The 21,348-nt window shown below is 38.9% G+C and overlaps 1 protein-coding gene across 3 annotated transcripts in view; it reads left to right on the top strand.

The window, feature by feature from the left end:
• Positions 1-21,348, top strand: part of LOC144067843 (neurexin-2-like) — a 163,873-nt gene that overhangs the window by 77,564 nt on the left and 64,961 nt on the right. For all 3 annotated transcript variants that reach the window (XM_077591839.1, XM_077591840.1, XM_077591841.1), the window contains 6 exons: positions 110-271; positions 7,758-8,187; positions 9,661-10,044; positions 13,071-13,274; positions 16,008-16,034; positions 21,183-21,302. In XM_077591839.1, the coding sequence (XP_077447965.1) occupies positions 110-271; positions 7,758-8,187; positions 9,661-10,044; positions 13,071-13,274; positions 16,008-16,034; positions 21,183-21,302 (1,327 nt within the window). The remainder of the gene's footprint in view (positions 1-109; positions 272-7,757; positions 8,188-9,660; positions 10,045-13,070; positions 13,275-16,007; positions 16,035-21,182; positions 21,303-21,348) is intronic.

Genomic DNA, 21,348 nt, shown 5'->3' on the forward strand with positions numbered 1-21,348 from the left:
CCTTAGGAAGGAATTCACAGTCAGCACAGTCATTCAGAAGCAGCTTTCGGCCACAGCTCTCAGATAGAAACATGTGTGCCTTTCTTCAGTCCTTTTCTTACCATTCCAGGTGACAGTTTTGGTGGATGGGATACTGACCACCACAGGCTACACCCAAGAAGACTACACCATGCTGGGGTCTGATGACCTGTTCTACATTGGAGGCAGCGTGGACACGGCTGAACTGCCAGGCTCGCCAGTCAGCAACAACTTCAGGGGCTGCCTTAAAGACGTAAGTCCACTTTGACCACTTGAAATGGCGGCTCCTCTCTTTTCCTATGCATTGAGTGAGGGCAATCCTATGTATAGAATGACAGCCTTCACATTAATACCGACGGTCCTCTTAGAGGATGTTTCAAGGAGAAACATTAGCAGAGAGACAGCACACAGCATGTGTGTTCATAGAATCCTTTGGGAATTCCTTGGCGAAATAGTTGCACCGGTATACATAATGCATCCATCTTCTTATGCTCACTCTTTCCTCTCCTCTCTGGGCTCGTCCTCATTTTTAATCTTTCCATAAAGCCTCGGTCTGCACCTGTCACTTTGATTATCTCCATGGAACCCGTTAACACCGTGTACTTGTGCATTAGAATTATGTCAGGTGTAAAGCAGCACATGATCTGCTAATGCCCAATTTCGGTTGGTCATACACATTTTTAATTTGACAGAAAATGTAATGGCATAAAAATGAAGTTGAAAAGTTCCTGTGTTATAGCAGCAAACTCTCACTTCAAACCAACCCGTTTGCCTGCTCCATTCAAATGCTTTTTTTTTTGCATACATTGCAATAAAGTTTGTTTGTCTCCATTCTCACTTCCTATGGAAGCATTCTGCGTAAAACAAACACCTAATCCGTATTACAGGCTGACAAAATTCACATAGCAAATAAGGTGGAAAGACTAAACACAAGCAACAGCATATGTGACTGAGAGCTTGGCAGATAAAGAGAATTTCATACTGTATTGTTACAATCAGACTGGAGGCTTATTTGAGAATAGTGCCAAAACGAGCACAAAGCTTCATAGCCTGTGAGATTTTACTCTTTTTCTACTTTTGCAAGTTTTTTTTTTCTACTCTTAAGCTGAATAAAAAGCAGCATGGTTTTGTGATACTATATTTCCGTGGCCAGACATTCAAAACATTCCCGACATGCTTCATTTTTAGTAACTCATGCCAGCTAACACTATGCAGGGCCAACTTCTTGCAACAATAGACTTGTGCAGGACCAACTACTATAAACAAAGTTGAATAGGTTAAAAAATATATATATATAAATAAATAAAACCTCTGATCCAAATTATTCACATTTGGCTTAGAGGACCACAAAAGTCATGCTTGTGACCTGCTGTGTGATTTTGCTGCTAAAACATTTTCTTTTCAGTAAATCTTGTAAAACTTTTACAACAGCAAGTGACACAGTTAGAGTAGTGTTACTTGAAGTATTACCATATTTTATGCATTTAAGCCGTATTTGTTACTAAAAAAATGATGACTGAATCAAGTATACGGCTTATGTATGCACAAATTAGACTTGACATGTACGAAACTGCAAGGTGACAACGATGAAATACCATAACGCAAGACAATGTGGCCGATATGGTTATTTATTTCAAAATAGAGAAAAGATAAACAGATAAAATGCTAATCTAAATTTATTTTGACATCCATGAATGAAATTCAAGAACAAAAATAATCTGTATCTTGCTTGGAATGTGTAAAAAACTCACTTGTGCCTACCATTGCTCGCTCAGGGCGCCACCATCTTACCTTTTACTGGTAGTTAAACATGCTCTGACTGGCCAGACGCGAGTAACCATGATACATGTGTTCATAGTATATACCATGTCAGCAAATCCCACTAGTTGTTAAGGCTGATCGAAAGTGTTGCGGTTGATCATTAAAATATCATCCTTGATACCTGCGTAATGGGTACCTCATGCTATTATTGCACCCGGAGACTCGGACACACTTCCTTGTTGTACTGCTCACATGAGTTCCTTTTTTAATTCGTCTACGTGCAGGCAACACCGTTTCGGAAAGAGCAATCCAGCAGCCCATCCTTTCGATTAATACAGTATCTTAGAAATACCACGTTCAAAGATTTTTCTTAAGATTTTTCTTTCAAACACATTTGTACTCCTACTAAAACCATGAAAATGGAGGTGAAAATTGTGAATCAGGGGCAAGAGAAATCGTAAAATTCAACGATTTTAAGGCCATTTTAAGGGTACGGCTTATATGCGGAGGCATCAATATGCGAGAAAATACGGTACTTAAAATGTATTTAATGCTTGGGTAAATATTTTCAATTGGCCACGAGACAAGATATTAGATGCGATACATACTGTTGAAAAAGTATTTCAGTATATTTTTGATACAGCCATTGTAAGGTGTACCTAATTAAATGTCCCATCTCTGTCACTCTGTATGAATGGAAATGAATGCATTTCTTTTCACATTTGAGTAGTATAACTCCGATATGCACCCATTTAAATGTTTATATTGGTTTCAAATGAGGGTATCATATATCACTTTTCAAGCACAGGCACCGGATGATTTGCTCTCCGTATTTACGCTGCAGCGTGAAGGCGCTGAAATGAAGATGAGATGTTATTTATGGGCAGGTTATTGTCCCAGCATTACTGCAACCTCCGCTCTGTGGGCGGCATCGCTTGTGCTGGTGTGCAGGGGCCCCGGCTGCTAGTGTGCCAAAGTAGAATGTATCGAAAACACGCTGGCAGGATATAATGTGCGCCACAGACTCAAAAAACGGGATGACGAACGAGAACAGGAAAAAAAGCCCCCCTAATGAGGTCGAGCGGTGGACAAAGCTGATCAAATGGGATCAGCCTGCCAGGAAATGGTGAAGCGAGGTTCAGAGATGGGTCAGTCCGGCCTGGAGCTTTCCTACCGGACCAATAGGGCCAATTGATGAAAGCAGAGAATTGACACATTTACCTTGTGCTTAATCCTGGTGGGAACCAAAAGTAAGCAATGACTCAGATATATCATGCAAGTCAAAAAAGATATTTATTTAGAGAGACAAATGTCTTGTGTCGTGTGAAATGATAGAGCGTGGTCAATGATGGATCTCCTTAAAGATGATAATCGAGGATATCAGTTCATGTGTTAAAAGGGAAAATAAAAGCCACTTTGAGACAAACACATTAAGCACAGCAGCGAGCAAGTAGAGACGCGTTTATCTGCCGGGTCATCATCTAAGAGGTCAACAATACGCCAGGCGATCCTACACTGCGTGATTAGCCTCCATTTATATCATCTTCATCCTTTTGAGGCAATTTGTCCTTGTGGTCCTCTAATTACTTTCAGCCCTCTATTCTAATAACACCCCTAAAAATCAGTAAAGATAATTGCCATAATTGGTTTGATTGTGTCCTTACTCACAGCTAACTGTACAATTTTCCCCCCCCTTTTTCTTTTTTTGGTGTATATAAAATGACACATTTGATTCCTGGTAATGGTGTCGTTTCCACTTTCCACCCACTGGTTGCCACCTTGTGTAATTTTTCTGAGACCCATTGTAATGTTTCAAATCTCTAATACGGTGCTTTTATCGTTTGCATGTACTATAAGAAAGAGATCTAGTACAATTTGCTTTTGGGGAGACATTGCTCAAGCCAATTTAGTGGAATTGTTTATAGGTCAGTTCCAGATGTTCCATCTCATAGTAATATGGTCCTTGTATTTTTAAGGACTGTGCACTAATATTTCTGTGTATTAGCTGCAGCTTCCTTAGTCCAATCTACTAAAAATGAATGCATTAATAGGTCTTATTTGTCTTGTTTGGACAAAAGCCCCTTATTCTGGCAATATTTTTCGGTGGTAATAACCAGATTTAGTGACCAACTTTAAATGTTTTAAAATAAACATCCCAATTTGCTGGTGACCAATCCGTAGGCTAAGGCAGATGAGTACTGCAGAAAAATAATAAATACCGTAATTACTCGAATATAACACGCAGGTTTTTGCAAAATAATTAATTCCAATAGTTGGGGGTGCGTGTTATAATCAAAAACATTTTTTTTTTTTTTTTTTTTTTTTTTTTTGTGTCTTGTTACATGGCCCTTAGCCTGGTGCTTTTTCTTGCCAAATAAATTGAATTGAAATTGAATTGAATAAAATAAATTACAAATTTTCGATCGAAAAAAGCATTGTCAAACTCACTTTGACGCACGGATTTTACGTCATCTCGTAGAGCCGACGCACGGATTTTACGTCATCTCGTGAAGCCGAGACCACCACTGCCCCCCTCTAGCCTCGTACCCGTCTCAGTTCACCCTCTCTCAGTTCAGTGTTATAATCAATAACTAAAATAAATTACAAATTTTCGATCGAAAAAAGCATTGTCAAACTCACTTTGACGCACGGATTTTACGTCATCTCGTAAAGCCAATCGGATGATGTGTTGTGGGAGGAAGAGGAAGTGGATGAAGGAAGCGTGGACGTTGATAGGATTCTCAACGAAGAGATGTATGAGAGGACAGACAAAGAGAGAGAGGAGCTTTTCATTTGAAGGATTCTAATGAATAAATTTGTTTGAACAAAACAATCGTGAAACGAAGAAAAAAAGGTAAGATTTCTGATTTTCGTCCGCGGGAAATTTTAGGTGCGCACTATATTCGAGTACTGCGTTTTTCCAGATTTTTTTGGCCCAAAGTTATACCTGCGTGTTATTTTCGAGTGCGCGTTATATTCGAGTAATTACGGTACTTTAAATTAGATCCTAGCACCCGCACACAAAAATGACTTAATAGTTTATGTTATTTGTAGTTGGGGTTTTGGGAGTGTGTTCTCCTTTTGTGTGCTGTGCCGTGTGATTATTGTATGTGTTTCGCCCATTGTGTCCCTCATGGTTTGCCTTCCCTCGTGTGATCAGGTGTGTGTATTTTGTAATCAACTGCTGTCAGTCTATTTAAGCCCTGTGTGTTTGGGAATCTTTGTCGGATTGTCTGCCTTGTCTGTTTTGTCTGCATTACGCTATGTTGCCATGCCATGTTTCAAGTTCCTCGTTACCCCATGTCTTCCATGTTATTTATTTCTAAGTCCTTGTTATTTTCTTTACTCCCCTCTTGTCTCAGTTATTAAAGTTTTGTTAGAGCACTCCACGCCCTTGTCCGTTGATTGCTTTCCTGCATTTTGGTCCAACTACGTTCCATGCTCGACGTTTTGGTCAGAATTTTTGCCATAAAAAATAGCTTCCAGTTATTGTAGTTTATATATTATGAGCTCAATTTTAGCATATTAAATTGCCATAAAACACTGAAGACTAAAATGTATGTCTCATTCAAGTAATAATTTAATAATAGTTGTTTTCTCCTGTGTGTTTAGAGATGTAAATTGTTTTCATAACAAAGCTGACTGACATTTCATTTAATTATTATACAGTTTATATATTTTGAGTTGCATTTTAGCACATTAAATTGACATCAAACATTGAAGAATAAAACTATATCTCATTCAAGTAATAATGAAATAAAGGTTGTTTTCTCCTGTGTGTTTAGAGATGTAAATTGTTTTCATAACAAAGCTGACTTTGACATTTCATTTAATTTTCATTTAATTATTATACAGTTTATATATTTTGAGATGCATTTTAGCGCATTAAATTGACATCAAACCCTAAGAGTAAAAATATATCTCATTCAAGTAATAATGTAATAATAGTTGTTTTCTCCCGTGTGTTTAGAGGTGTACATTGTTTTCATAACAAAGCTGACTTTGACATTGATTTGACCTTGAGTGGATGGACATACAATTGGTCCTATTTTGTCGAGTTTGCTAACCTTCATCCCTTTTACTATGACTAAGACTGACCTAACTGCACCGCTAATAAATAACGTATTCCTTTAAAATAAAAAACAAAAAACATTCAATTATAACCAATTGGTCAATTTGATCATCTGTTGTTGTTTTTTTTGTCCCCAATTAGTCACAGCGACGCAGTATGAAGTGTGATATTGGCTCACTTCCACTTTGAGCCGGTCTGTAAGTCCTGTGTGCTGGTGTGTCACCTCCAGCACTGACTGGTGGCACAGTGATGTGGCAGATAACACATCGGGCTGCGGGTGAAATGAGACAAGCTTTATTTTTTTTGGTGTCCTGCTGTGCATATTAATGAAGCCAAGCCACAAAACAATAACAGCACAAGGAGAAGTCACAAAATGCCACTGAAATAATATATGCACTCGTGACGAATCTGCTCCCACATTGACATTAATTTCACACAATCGCTGTATAGTTTTAAACATGTCAGTTTCCTGTCAGAACTTGTTCTACAAATAACAAAATGTATCGGGGGAGAGTGAAAATGTCAGCCGCCTTATGTGAGCTTTGCAGATGCCCATACTTGAATTGGTTGATGACCTTGAAAAGATATTGTGCTACCTTCATTCTATATTTTGCTTTCCAAAGAATAACAATGTTTACAACGAAAACATGACCTATGGCTAATAGTATCGCTATTTTTATTTGCCTTAAAACCAAGCCCAAATAGACTATACAGTGGTACCTCGAGATACGAGCTTAATTCGTTCCGGGACTGAGCTCGTATGTCAATATTCTCGTAACTCGAACGAACGTTTCCCATTGAAATGAATTAAAAACAAATTAATTCGTTCCAACCCTCTGAAAAAACACCAAAAACAGGATATTGGATTGGAAAAAATGTTTTATTTCTTCTAATTCGCCATCTATTAACAAAGTAACACATAACTAGTGGTTTAATAGTAATAAAATGTGTTTAATAGTACTAAAATTATACGGATTTCGAAGGGGGGAGAAAGAGAGACGGACAGAGAGGGGGGGGGCGCTTTTTGCACGGCAACACGCTCATTTCATAACATAAACAAATTTAAATGAACTTAGATTACGATACAGACACACTAAAAAATAAGTTTAATCTAACCTTACACTAAACTTAATTCTAATTTTGTATTAAAGTTTGATACCTTTCTTCTCCCGGGTTGGCTCTATTTCCCCCGCCTCCACCCTTACTTTCAGATGCAACCTATCGAGGGTTGTTTGCTTTTGTATTCCCTTCAAAATATTTCAAAAATGATGCACACAAATGTCCTCACAATAGGATAACGCACGACCACTTGCCAACGAGAAGTAAAATATACTCCTCGTATTAGCGATCGCTCCGCCATTCGCGCTGAGTGACGGAAAAAAAACTCTGAAAAAAAATGCAACGCTCCGCCCAGTGCTCGTAGATATCTGTTATACACGAAAGAGATGCGGCAAAAAAGACAGTGCGCTAAAATCATAAACAGCCTCTCATGTCTTGGCCACCTAGCTTTCTTGTATCTCAAATTTGGCCTCGTATCTAGAGATAATTATTTGCTCGAAATTTTACTCGTAACTCGAAATGCTCGTATGTCGTGGTGCTCGTATGTCGAGGTACCACTGTACTCCATAGTATATTTACACAGGCCTCAAAATGACTGTTCTGTTTTAATTGTTAAAAAGAACATCTTAACACAACACTACAGCATGCTTCATAATTCAAGGATTTACTTAATGGACAAACAGGTTTTAATTGTTACGTTTTTGTGCATCATCCGACCAGGTAAAGCATCTGTCTGCATTTATGCGTGTTGTATACGTTCCTTTACTCATTGCTACTTCAAATTTCGGGCCAGCTGAATTGCTCTGCGAAAGTGTCACCTCACCACAGCATTTCTCTCATTTATCAGGTGGTCTACAAGAATAATGAATTCCGACTGGAGCTGTCACGGCTGGCTGAGCAGCGAGACCCGAAAATAAGTATCCAGGGTGACTTGACGTTCAGCTGCGAGAGCGTAGAGGCCCTGGACCCGGTCACCTTTGACACGCCGGCCGCCTACTTGACATTGCCCAGGTGGAACACAAAGAAGACAGGCACCATATCCCTGGACTTCCGCACCACCGAGCCCAGCGGCCTGCTGCTGTTCAGCCACGGTAGCCTGCTGGGGGCGCTGCCTGAGAGCAAGCCACGGGCAGACTTCTTTGCCATCGAGCTGCTGGACGGATTCCTACACCTGGTAATGGACATGGGCTCCGGTAGCATCAAAATTAAAGCCGGCGATAAGAGGCTGGATGACGGCCAGTGGTGCCACGTGGACTTTCAGAGGAAAGGGCGAAATGGTGAGAAGGGGTGGGGTGGAATAATGTGTATGTGAGGAGGCAGGGGAGGCTCTCTGTCTGCTTCTGTTACTGTGTTTTGCCGCTCTTAGCGCCCGCGTAGAAAGATTTTCAAGCTCTGAAGTCACCATATGCCAGCTCGGATACTGTCACTGCGTCGTGCCCTTGCTGTTTTTTTTTTTCATTCACTGCGGTGAAATGTGCATGCATATGCAGTGGGATTTTTAATTAGTGGTATTTTTAGCCGCTACATTACACGTATGATATATTTGTTAAATAATTTCCCTTAACAATCCCCTGTATTGCATAGGTTGATGCGGTTAGTGCAATCCATGTCTGCCTATAGCTCGTTGGCTCTCATAGACGCCAATAGACGTCCGATCCATTTTGACTGTGAGGGTTGACCATTATTTCAGTACTATTATTCAAAATCATCATTCATTACAATTGTTAACCGTTGTTAGAATTAATTCTCAATATCTACCTCTACAATCTTTAAAACGATATTGTTTCAACTATTATTCCATATTTTGTTTGTGCTCTGTGGCAAATTGAAACAAAACGAAACATTATTCACGGTGTAGAGGCAGCAGTATATTGCTCAATGCTTATATGTCTGTACCTAAGGAGTACATTGGGAAATTATGCAGTAACACATAATTAGTCCAACAAGTATTTACTACAAATACTGTGCCTTTGTTTGTTATCTATTTAGGCCAGCCAAGTGTACTGCTGATGCGAATTAGAAAATGCTCTTTCACACACAAAGCACCTGTATATAGATTATAGGCCCAGCCAGGCAAATTATGCACACACAAAAAAAATACTGAAAAATATTGTTCATGTTAGACTTGGTCAAAACCCAACATTGATATGCACAAAAAAAAATACAGAAAAATGTTGTTCATGATAGACTTGGTGAAAAACTAACATTTATATGCACAACAAATAAAATAAAATACAGAAAAATATTGTTCATGATAGACTTGGTGAAAAACTAACATTTATATGCACAACAAATAAAATAAAATACAGAAAAATATTGTTCATGATAGACTTGGTCAAAACCTAACATTGATATGCACAAAAAATAAAATAAAATACAGAAAAATATTGTTCATGATAGACTTGGTCAAAACCTAACATTGATATGCACAAAAAATAAAATAAAATACAGAAAAGTATTGTTCATGATAGACTTGGTGAAAAACTAACATTGATAAACCTATAGTGTTACTGCTTCCCATTTGGTCATTTTCCCTAAATCTCATTACCAATTCTGTGTATTAAATTCACTGGTCACCCTCTTGAGACTAAAAGAAGAATAGCTTCTTTATTTACACTGGGGAGGAAAAAAATCACAAAGACGAAAGCCCACATCTCTTGCAGAGCCTTCGCACACCTGCCGTGATATTCCGAATGTAAAACATTGCATAAGAGCAAGTTGACTCACCTGCTGTGCTTCCGTCCCTACAGGCTTCATTTCAGTGAACGGGAAGAGTGTCCCATTTTCCGCTAACGAGGGCAGCGAGATTCTCGACCTGGATGGGAACATGTATCTTGGGGGTCTGCCCGAGGAACACCAAGGTCTCATGCTCCCTCCGGAGGTGTGGAGCGCCTCCCTAGGCGTGGGCTACGTGGGTTGCATCCGGGACCTCTTCATTGATGGCCAGAGCCGCAACCTGTGGAGGCTGAGCGAGATTCAGGGCGCCGCAGGCGTCAGCAGCTTTTGCACCAGAGAGACTCATGTGAGATGTGGCCGAGACACATGTGCCAATGGGGGGCACTGCAAGGAGGGCTGGAATCGACACATATGCGACTGTAGTTCTACTGGCTACCTGGGGCCCAACTGTGAGAAAGGTATGAGCCTTTAAGAGGAGATGGAGGGATGAATATGTGGGCAAAAAATACCTCTGCAAAGCTTTTATCACACTTTGAACTGTATTTTATTCATCACCCAGGCTGAAAAGTGACATTAAATAAATATGTACGGAAAACAAAACATGGTCCCTTAAGGACTCCAAAAGAGTAATACATTTCTTTTAAGAGTAAAATAATTTAGATAAGAATTGGGCATTGATAGGGTTATTAATAGGTATACTTTAATAAAAACAGAGAGACATCGTTGACATACTCTAGCTACGAAACTTGCAAGGAGAATCCACCCTGACTTCGTCCTCGTCCCAGATGATTCTGTAGAACCGGCATCCTCCTCTGTCCATCTAGTCGCGCATAATTCAAAACATCTAAGGTAATCTGATTCAAACAATTGCATAAGCTAACTGAATAACACCATTAAGGTAAAAAACAACAACTGCCACAACAATTTCATATCAGGTCGGAAACCAAGAACACCTGCGTAAGAATTTGCACAAGTAAGCATACAAGGTGACCGGAGCGGATCGGAAACCAAAACAACTGCGTAAGAATTTGCACAAATAAGCCATATATGGTAAAAACCGAGCGACAGTGTTTTTAAACAATATGCGAGTATTTTCGGAAGTTGATTCGGTTATTGCCATCTGCCGGAATCCAAGTCAAAGCAATTTAAGAGTCCTTTGTAGATCTTCATCGCGAACTCAGATCAACAGTCCTTGGCCTGGAACGTGGTGTCAATAGTCCTGAAAACAATTAATTGTCCTTGAAGCCAGCTGCGTCCTTTTGCTCGGTCCCAAATCAAAATGAAGCTCCAATACATATTAATGATTTAAAATGCACATATAATAACATCCCTGAATAACCCCAATAGGCATCATAATTCACTTTGTTGATTCATGGTTATCCCATTATGTTGCAGGTAAACATGGTGAAAAAAGTGCTAAGGACAACTTCTTATGTTTATTTTACTTTGGGTACTCTGACTTCTATTCTGACCCACATTTAAAAAGAAAAGCATGCACACAAAGATATTTGATAGTCTAAATTGCCAATATTTGTGAATCTGTGCGTGTGAATGCTTTTTGTTTGTATGTTTGTTTGTTTTTTTAGCTTTTTTTCCATTTACCCTCCTATTGACTGTGGACTAGATCTCCTGGTTTTCAGAAAATTCTGGACTAATTCGAAATTTGAGACATAGCATATAGTATATCCCATGTAAAAGGTCAAGGTCGTACATCTTGAGGAACGTAGTCAAATGTAAATGCATTATGTAGTTGTGATGCAATATAATCCATACATTGAGTAATTTGTTCAAATGAAATTTATAGAGGCTCCTAATATATATGTAAACAATATTATATATTTACAGTATGCTAGGACTGCCAAGCATCAACAACAAGGAACACTGAAAAGGATCATGTGTACATCAATATTTTTTTACATTGTAGTGATGTATTTAAGTATGGTGAACCCCTGAAAATTACAGTTCCTCCTCCTCCTCATACTCAGTGATTTTTTCCCCTGCTGAACATTTCTTCAGCTATTCGCTGACACTCATCGATTCATTTTTTTAATCCAAAGCCTCAAGCTCCCTTTTTTATTCCATAAAGAGGACTGAATTCCATATATATCAACGGAAAATGTATGCTACAATTTAATCTGAATCTACTTTAACTGGGAAGATGACAACTTTATCATGTGCATCGCAGGTCAAATAATTTAGTTTTCTCAATTGGAAGAAAACTGAATTCCATTTTTCAGATATGTAATAATGGAGAAAATTTTCAACAGAATTCAGCATTTCTAGGAAGTGGCTACCCGACACTCTATCAATGCCATTCCTATTTTAGGCAATCACATATGAGTAGTATTCCAGATTACCTGCCTTTTTTTTGTGGCATAATTAATATGCATTATTGCATGCCCCTGAGCTCAAATCTATCTGCGTTTGTGTATGACTAACCTCACAAAATGGGTTGTAGCAGTGTCATTTTGTGTGTGTGTGGTTAACCATTATTTTCTTCATTATTAGAATTCTACGAAATATGCCTTTGAGCATCCATCTTATAAATTAAGGTCATTTATGCTCAGCATTGTCTTTCCCTTTAAATCAGGAACTCCTAATGCATTTTTATTTGTGCCTCAATCTGTCAAGGACATTGTGCATTGATTGCCACGCCAATACAATATAAAATGCACCTCCCTACTCTGTTTACTCTATTGTAATATATTAGTAAATGTACACACACAAAGCAATTCAAGTGGCAGAGAGAGAGACAAGCTTTGGGCATCAGAGCGACTTATTGTGTAATTTAATTGCAATCCCAGCTCAAGAGAGGTTTATTAAAGAATGACACTATCTCCATGTACTATCCAGTCCCTATTTTCTGGGGCCGTGTTACTTTCCGAGCAATATATATAGTATTTTTTTATTTTCAAATCAATTGTTTTGAGTCAAATCACAGCCAGAAGTAAGTGGCTTGTCAGGAAATTGTCAAACGCACACCATTATCAACACCTTTTATCACTCCATGGTGACTTGGGGGCTGTCAGAAATCTGATTTCTGCTGCATTGGCGGCCCACTGCCTCAAAATGCTCCAGGCTTTTTCTGCCATCTGCTGCAAAAGAGAAAAACTGCAATGCCAATTTAAATAATGGAGTAACACGAATAAGCTTTTAAAATGCAGGATTCATGTAAGTGCCAAAAATATGACCATTATATATTCATGTTGTTTCTAAAGAGTTCAAGAGTGCAGAGAAAATCCCCGCAGCAAAGAAACAGTATTTTCTGTACAACAATTTAAGAAAATGATTCCTCTCTGCAAAATAAATAAGTGAACTCCTCTGTAATTAAAAGACATGGTAAAGGGCGGCACGGTGGGTTAATGATTCGCATTTCTGCCTCACAGTTCTAACGTTTGTTGTCTGCATATCGGCTCAAGTTTTTATGTGAAGTTTGAATTTATTGCGCTTTGTGCCTTAAATATTTGTGTCCTCCTCCGCGCAGATGCCACGGTGGTGAGTTACGACGGCAGCATGTACCTGAAGGTCATGCTTCAGAGGACACTGCACACGGAGGCCGAGGACGTGTCCCTGCGTTTCATGTCCCAGAGGGCCTTTGGGCTGCTGGTGGCCACCACGTCGCAGCAGTCAGCGGACACCCTGCGTGTGGAGCTGGACGCCGGCCGAGTCAAGCTGACGGTCAACTTGGGTAATGCCGCATCAGCAGATTCACCAGCAGATAATATCTCGGTTGACCTTTCCGCAGGGGAGTCACTCAGCCGGTGATCTCGATATTAGTCTGCTGTCACTCTCTCCCTATGCCATCCTTGTACACTACAGTACAACTACAGTTGCTTTAAAAGGGGGCATTTCCCTTGAGTTTCTTGCTTTTTTTGCACTATTTGCTTCAATGAAGGGAAATACAGCGTATTTCTGTCAATTTCTACTAAAAAGTTATTGGGAATAACTTGAAAGGATCATAAATTATCCCATGACATTTTCAATACCGTCTATATGTGAGCTCATAGCTTGACGCCACTGTCGTATTCATTTCAGATAGTACCTTTAATGTTAGTTGGTCTATTTATATGTTGTTCCTTACGATATGATAAGAAAACAACTATACAACAATCCAACTATCCATGTTCTAAAAAGACAGCATTACATGGTTTTGTTGATTACAAAGCGTGTAAAGGTTTCACATTGCAACTCGAAATTGCAGTGGCCATTAGCTGAGTGAAGGCTACAATACGATGTTACGAAGATAAAAGGATAAGGGAAATGAAATGCGAATTGATTCTAAAACCGGTTAATACATCAAAGAATGTCGCTCCTGATAGCACGCTCAACTCCAGGCGGTAAGGAGCTGATTGGGACCATTCTGTAGTCAGGACAAGATGTTAGAGACAATAACAAGTCTTTTAATCCAATTTCATTTCAGAATCTTGAAATTCTTCTAAAAAAACTTCTAGAATGCTATTGATAAGACACAGATAGGCAACATATTTTAACTGCACTATTTGAATACAAGTTTTCAGGCCAAAATAGCTCTAACTTCTCAAATCCAACCATTTTCTACTGCTGATTATGAAAGGGAAATAAAACAATCCAACTTTTTTCTTAGAGAAATAGAAAATATTCCATTCTTTCATTTGGTGTTGAATAAATCACAATATTCTGCAGGTGTTAAATCCCTTGTGGAATTTTTCCAACACACGCCTTACACAAAATTGAAGCTTCCCCTACTCTGTCAATATAAATAATGTAACATATCGACTTGGGGAAATGTTAAGCATAAAACACACAGCAATCTTGTGAGTAAGATTATGGTTATAGTGCATTGTTTAAGACGAGGGACTGTTTCCTTTATAAGCAACTGTGGTTTCTCTCTCTCTATCTCTCTCTCTATCTCTATCTCTCACTTTTTCTGTCTCAGTTCATGCAGTGGTCAGTTCCCGTCTGGCCGTCTGTCTCAACTCTTTCAGCCCTTCAATGGCTTGTCTGCAGTTCAAGGAGAAGGCAGTCAGAGACCACATTCATCACCACAGTGGCACATTACACTTTAAACTGCACATATGGCATTCACAACATGGGCCCTCGCTCGTCCTATCTAGCTTAGTGTCACTTCTCTGAGCTCGGGGTGTCATCGATCAACACACAAACACGCACAAACAGAACACAAAGTGAAGCACTGTGGTCTCCGGCTGTCTGTATCCACTGCTCTGTGATGGTTGACAGTTCGAGAGCACTCCTCAGCCACGCCATATAACATAGCCCTCCCTGCATTGCAGCTGCACCATCTTAAATATTCACAACATGCAAAAATTGGCCTTGTGGATTTCCAGCCCAATGATAAGTGAATTATATTTCGTATTTAGAAGACATTAAGTTCTTCTAATCTTGGCCAAATGGTATCTGACTTGTTTTTTTCTTCCTCTCTCTCAATTTAAGCGTAGCTGTAGGATGTGCAAATCGCCCCTTTCCTCTGTATTTAATGTGCAAAATGCATCACATCATGCAGGCCTGCACAGTAAGCAGGAGACATCTCAGCTAACTGGATTGCCAGAGTGAATGAAGGAGAAGCTCAGTCTCCCTAATTTAAAAAAAAAAAGAAAAAGTAAATGAACCCACTAACATGGGAAATATCAACCAACAACCCTAGAAATAGCTCTAATTATTGTCTAATCTCTTTAGTCCTTACCCTAAACACTATACATATATTAGTTTCATCCGGCTAATATAAAGGGACCGTAAACAAGCGCCGTCTCAAAACATTGTAATTGCTTTATCGCTATCGCTGTTGTAGTTCCAATACAATCGAGTAACGTCTCTAGACGCACAAATGAACAGAAATGGCGATAGACTGATACAGCTTTTGAAATGGTTTTACTTGTGTTGTGCAAGTGTACCTAATGAATCGTACCATGAGTGTTTTACACGGACAGGACCTTATTAAACCACAACTTTTCAATTGGCATCTTTCCTATTAACTCGGGGCGGCGACATGGTCTTTTATCTTGTTCCAATTGAGCCTTTTCTTATCTGCCTCGTGCATTTTGCTCACCGAGATGTACCATTTGCTATACTGCGCTGCAACCCAGGCCAGCATTGCCATGGTAACTGCAAATCACTGGCTGGCGTCAAATTTAAATAGCCTGAGCCATGCTGGACGTGACGACCACATCTTCTGAAAGAGCCGATTGATCGTCTCTATGTATGGCCGGCACACGCTGAGATGTTTCCATTCGCTCACTGCCCTTTCTCTTAATACTATTTGCACAGCGAGGAGGAAAGTGGCGCTTTAGACTCTCGATACTGTCCCCGGATAGTGGGCTCTGAGAAGCACTAATGTGTCTGCAGAATGTACCTTGAAGGATGTGAAATATTCTCTTCCCTCTTTTTTTTTCTTTTAATCTCACCATCTCACTCTCTCTCTCACCAGATTGTATCAGGATAGACTGTAATCTCAGTAAGTGTCTCCTACCATTATCTACTGAATTATGTTTGAAAAACAAATAAGTACATGCACTTTTTTGTATTCATATGGTGAACTGCTCACATACAAAGGAATCATTATTCTGCCCAGCAATGTAAATGGATTTACTGTGTGGAGGAGGTATGTCCGTATTATTTCACAGTAAAATGAGTACAACTGCTCTAGCAATTATTTACAAAATAATATACCAGTTTATATCTATATACATATATATATATATATATATATATATATATATATATATATATATATATATATATATATATATATATATATATATATATACATATATACATATATATACATACATATATACATACATATATATACATACATATATATACATATAAATGTATATATGTATACATATGTACATATATACGTATGTATGTATGTATGTATATATATGTATGTGTATATATGTATGTATGTATATATATATGTGTGTATGTATATATATATATATATATACATATATATATATATATACAAAATTATCAGGGTCATCAAGAAGGAAGATAGTGCTTGCTTGCTGCCAATTTGCCGCCTACATACATATATACACATACATACATTTTCACAGTAAGATGAGTACAACTGCTCTAGCAATTATTTACAAAATAATATACCAGTTTATATCTATATACATATATATATATATACCTCATCATTTAAAGGCAACATTTCTCTCATTTAATGAGTCAGTTTACCTACTGACGTGGCTGCTTCTGTGGTTAAATTTAGGTGAAAATAAAAATATTCTACAATTGGATGCTACAGCACTGCTGTCAATTTCAGCAGCATTTGGCATTTGATCCAGTTGCGTAACTAATTAGCTCTATATTACAGATGTCTGTCGATAATAGCTGCAGTAAATGGCATTTACCACTGTGGAGAATACAAAACGACTCATCCTCAGTTTGGACAAGCAGCCATGTGACTAATCCCACTTTGGCGGTTAAGAAGAGATTATTTTTGCTCTGGTTTGTCTGCTACCCAATCAATAGATGCGGATGAGACAAAATTATCAGGGTCATCAAGAAGGAAGATAGTGCTTGCTTGCTGCCAATTTGCCGCCTTCAGAGAGGGTGCCTTTTGTTGAGAGTGCTCTATTTATAGCTGCTTAAATTATGGCATGTCGTCGAATACTATTATGCAAATGAAAATGAATCAGTGTTCATATCTAACACGTCACCCAACATCACCAGGCACTCCTAATACGCAATAGCTTGCCAATTTTATCGCAAGTTTTAATCATTGATGACAACATAATATGTAGATATAATTCCAATAATCATGTTTCCATGAAAAAATGTAGTATTATGACATGCTGTTAGAATGGTTAATGGGAATATGCTCTCACCGGGGAGATGCACTTTCATTTCACAGTCTAGGCTACAGCGTAAAAAAATAAAGATAAAAGTAAGTCTGTATGGTATTTACAATGCATATGGATTCTGGTAAAACCCATCACTGCACCGGAATGCAAGCTGAGAACAATTTCCCAGCTTTTCTGTAATATTTGCACTGGGATAATGTAAATAAGGACCTAAAAATCGAATCGCATCCTAGTGTTTTTTATAGCATTTTTATTGATTTTTAAACGTAAACTCAAACAAAATGAAAAGAATAAATATAAACTCTCAAACAAAACCTCAAGTTCACTCTTTTTTTTTTCGTTATGTATGTATATATTCCATAGTAATGCCTAATAGTCCCAACAAATGCCTCAGGCCCACTTCCTAATTGGCCTCATTCCGTTTCTCCTGACAACTCAATAGCGGAAGTGACTACGCGCATAGATGCGTTTATTGAACCGCTTTAACGATTGTTGGACATGACTTGAAAACAATCCTTCTTAAAGCATTCCACACTACAGAGTCACGGATCAGGATAATCTTTTAGTACTGTTCAAGAATTGGACCTTTTCACTGGTTAATTGCAGTTTATAATCTCTCCCAGTTGGTGTTAAACCTTAGCATAATTGTGATTCGTGAGTAGTGACCATTTAGAGGACAACTTGCAAAAAAAATATGTATGTGCAAGATTTTGGTCAGATTTTTATTCATTAAAGCATTAATTTTCCGTACCGCTTTTTCTCACAAGAGTCGTGTGAGATTCTGGGGCCTATCCCAGCCAATTATGGGCTTTAGGCAGGGGGCACAATTAATTGGTGGCCAGCCAAGCACAGGGCACAAGGGCACATTATTAATATATAATTCTCTCTTGTTGATCTTAACATACTGTATTTCTAATGCTATCTTTCTTAAATAGATTAAACAGATGTGCTCCGTTTTAACACTGATCACACCCTAACTTTGGCATATATTATCACTCACAAGACAAACTAAACAATCAAACAACCTTCCACTTGTAATTACTTTGTTTTTCCCAAAATAAAATTGATGGTAACGGATGTACAATCCATTTTGAATATGATTTTTTTAAAATGTATTTCAACCAAATGCAGGTAGGTTTAGTGCATGTTTATTTAATTGTGGTCAAAATGAGCAGAAATATGGGGAGGTTGATTGAAGTGTTTTTGAGCGTGTTTATGTCTTTGTGAAAACCTGGGTTGTTTATGTACTCCTTTGCTCCAGCAGGTGGCGCTGTACCAACATGTACTGTTCTTATCTGATTTCAATTTGCATGTGGGCCAATGCAATTTATCACCAAATGAGCTTATTAACTCTGCAGATGTTTTGATGGATGGCTGTCTCGTGGAAGAATTTGATGAGAAGGGAAATTATAGGCAAATGTTAATCATGCAATTAGCTGCTTAAATTATTTAGAAGGTATAATTTACAGAGAATTATAATTTACACCAATGTGATTACAGAATGAAAACTTTACATCCCTCACTCAGGGATCTAGTTTGGTTTTATGGTGCTTGGAAGGGGGCTGGAGGAATCCCCCCTCACGGGGCAATCACATCGACAGCCATAAGCGAGCACTATTAGGAGAGGGGTTGGCAGTACAAAAATTACATAATCGGCATACTTTGATCGCTATACACGTCCCGCTCTAAAATCTCAGAGGTTGACCTACAAAAACTTTTGCTATCTTTGAAGCTATCTGTTTTTATAATCCAATTTGGATACAAGTGGAGATCAAAACAGGATTTTTCGTTTCTGCTCTTATGTGCCTGTGTAAAGCAGAAAAAGGGTTACAGTCATTAAGAGAGTTTATTCATCACGATATGTAAAAGGAATATTTTACTACAATCTTTAGATTCACATAGAGAAAAAAAAAAGGAATACCGCACTAAGAAGCAGAAAATGCTCCTCATTTATCACCACTCAATGCTCAACTTTCTCTAATGAAACAAATTGTGTTTAAAGCTGGAGATTCCACCTTGGAATATTTCAGAATTTGTGATGTACGTCATTCCACTGCGTGGTTAGTTTCAAAAAATTGGAGATATAATTCATCTACGATAGAAGGATCAAGCTTTAATGTAATCGATCCATGCACAGTCGATAATCTTCACCGTGGTGCTGATGCATCTGTAGTTATTTGAAGATAATACGATACATGCTACGTGCAACTTTGGCCCCGGTCACGTTTTTCGACTCTCAGCAGATGGAAGGGCAAGGTGTTCGGGAACCACTTGTTTTTTCATTTATTGTCCTCTGCGCGTCCGCTGTAATTCTGCAGCCAGAGCGCAATTAGAGAGACAAACCCCTCAAGGCGCAGTCAAGCTTAGGCATGGCCAATTAGTTTCCCAAGCGATGTCAGAACTCCTTTGAACTGCCGTGTCGGCCTGTTGCGCAGCCACTGATTTAGGATGACGTTGCTGCAGTGGGACGCTTCTGCGCCGTGACCTATTTTGAAATGGCTAGTAAGCCAAGGCGAGGGTTTGGCTATTCTTGTAGATGTGGTCTATGGTCTCCAATCAAGGGTCTTGGGTGAAAAATACCCCAAAAATAAGCGATGACATGATAAAAATTAAGGGAAAACATTTAAGATGATTGTGTTTGTCTGCATTGTGATTTCGCCATTCATTGCGGTACACGGTTGATTGGTCGCCGGTCTTTTGGTCGCCCGGAAGGTTATTGATAATTACCATTTAAAATTGTTGCTCAAATTCCTTAAATACAAACTGCGAATTACTATTTAGTCATACTTAATGCCCTAGTAATTATTAGGCTAAAGAAAAGCTCTAAATTTCCCAGACTTTTATTGTTTTTTGTTGGAGAACTTGTTAAGACCCTGACTAACGTCGCTTCTTAAAGGGACAACGCATGTACATACAAACTCTTATACACTCACACGTCGGCTCAGTGAAACTGATCATCGCCATTGTTGGCTTTTATTGATGCGTAGACCGTGTTGTTTTACCTTGTTTTGTCGCCGGTCTTTTGGTCGTCGGTCTTTTGGTCGCTGGTCTTTTGGTCGCCCATTGTCGTGGTCGGGGCGACCAAAAGATCGCGACCAAAAGACGGCGACCCAAAAGACCGGCGACCAATCGACCGCACACGTTCATTGAGATAGACGTCCAAACCATTTGAAGCGCAAGGGGCTGGTAGCGAGCGATCATCTCTGTTCAAATGGATTGCGTGTCTAGTGCCATCGTTGGGAATAAATGAATTTATTGAATATAAAAATTAAATGCCGTAAGTCTGGATCTGAACACCAAGGAGAGAAAGATCCTCTAACAAAATTCAAACTGTTTGAAATGGGGTATCTGTGTTATTAATAAAGTTCCAAATTGGAACAACCTTTAAAAGTCTTTCAAGAAAGGTCCCTCTGGTCATGTAGAGCCCCCTAAATCAACTCAAATGTTGCATATTAATATGATATGTTCCGTGTTTAAAACAGCAACCTCCTTTTCATTACATATGTCATCTCACCAAACAGATGAACGGAAATTGCTTTTTTTCTTCATGAGTAATTGTACTTGTCGCTCTTACATTGCACCTGCACTTTTCAGAAGTTTAAAAAAAACAAAAACCTTTCACACCTTTGAACCTAAACTGAGCACAAATTATCGGTTGCGAGCGCTAGATGTTTCTGAATGCAAGCCACCTGAATGGCGCTGTTCACTTTGAGAGCAGTTTGATGAGAGAGCACATTGGGCTCATGGGGCGTAATTGTCACTTGACGCTCTCCACTTCTCAGGCAAAGGACCCGAAGTACTCCTGCTGGGCGACAAGCTGAATGACAATGAGTGGCACGCCGTAAAGGTGGCTCGCCGTGGAAAACATTTGCAGCTCTCTGTGGACAACGTCACGGCCGAAGGTAATTGGTATGGTCCAAACAAAGGCGTAGGTTGACATTCATCACG

Source organism: Stigmatopora argus, chromosome 22 (assembly GCF_051989625.1).
Source record: "Stigmatopora argus isolate UIUO_Sarg chromosome 22, RoL_Sarg_1.0, whole genome shotgun sequence".
Classification (NCBI taxonomy): Eukaryota; Metazoa; Chordata; class Actinopteri; order Syngnathiformes; family Syngnathidae; genus Stigmatopora; species Stigmatopora argus.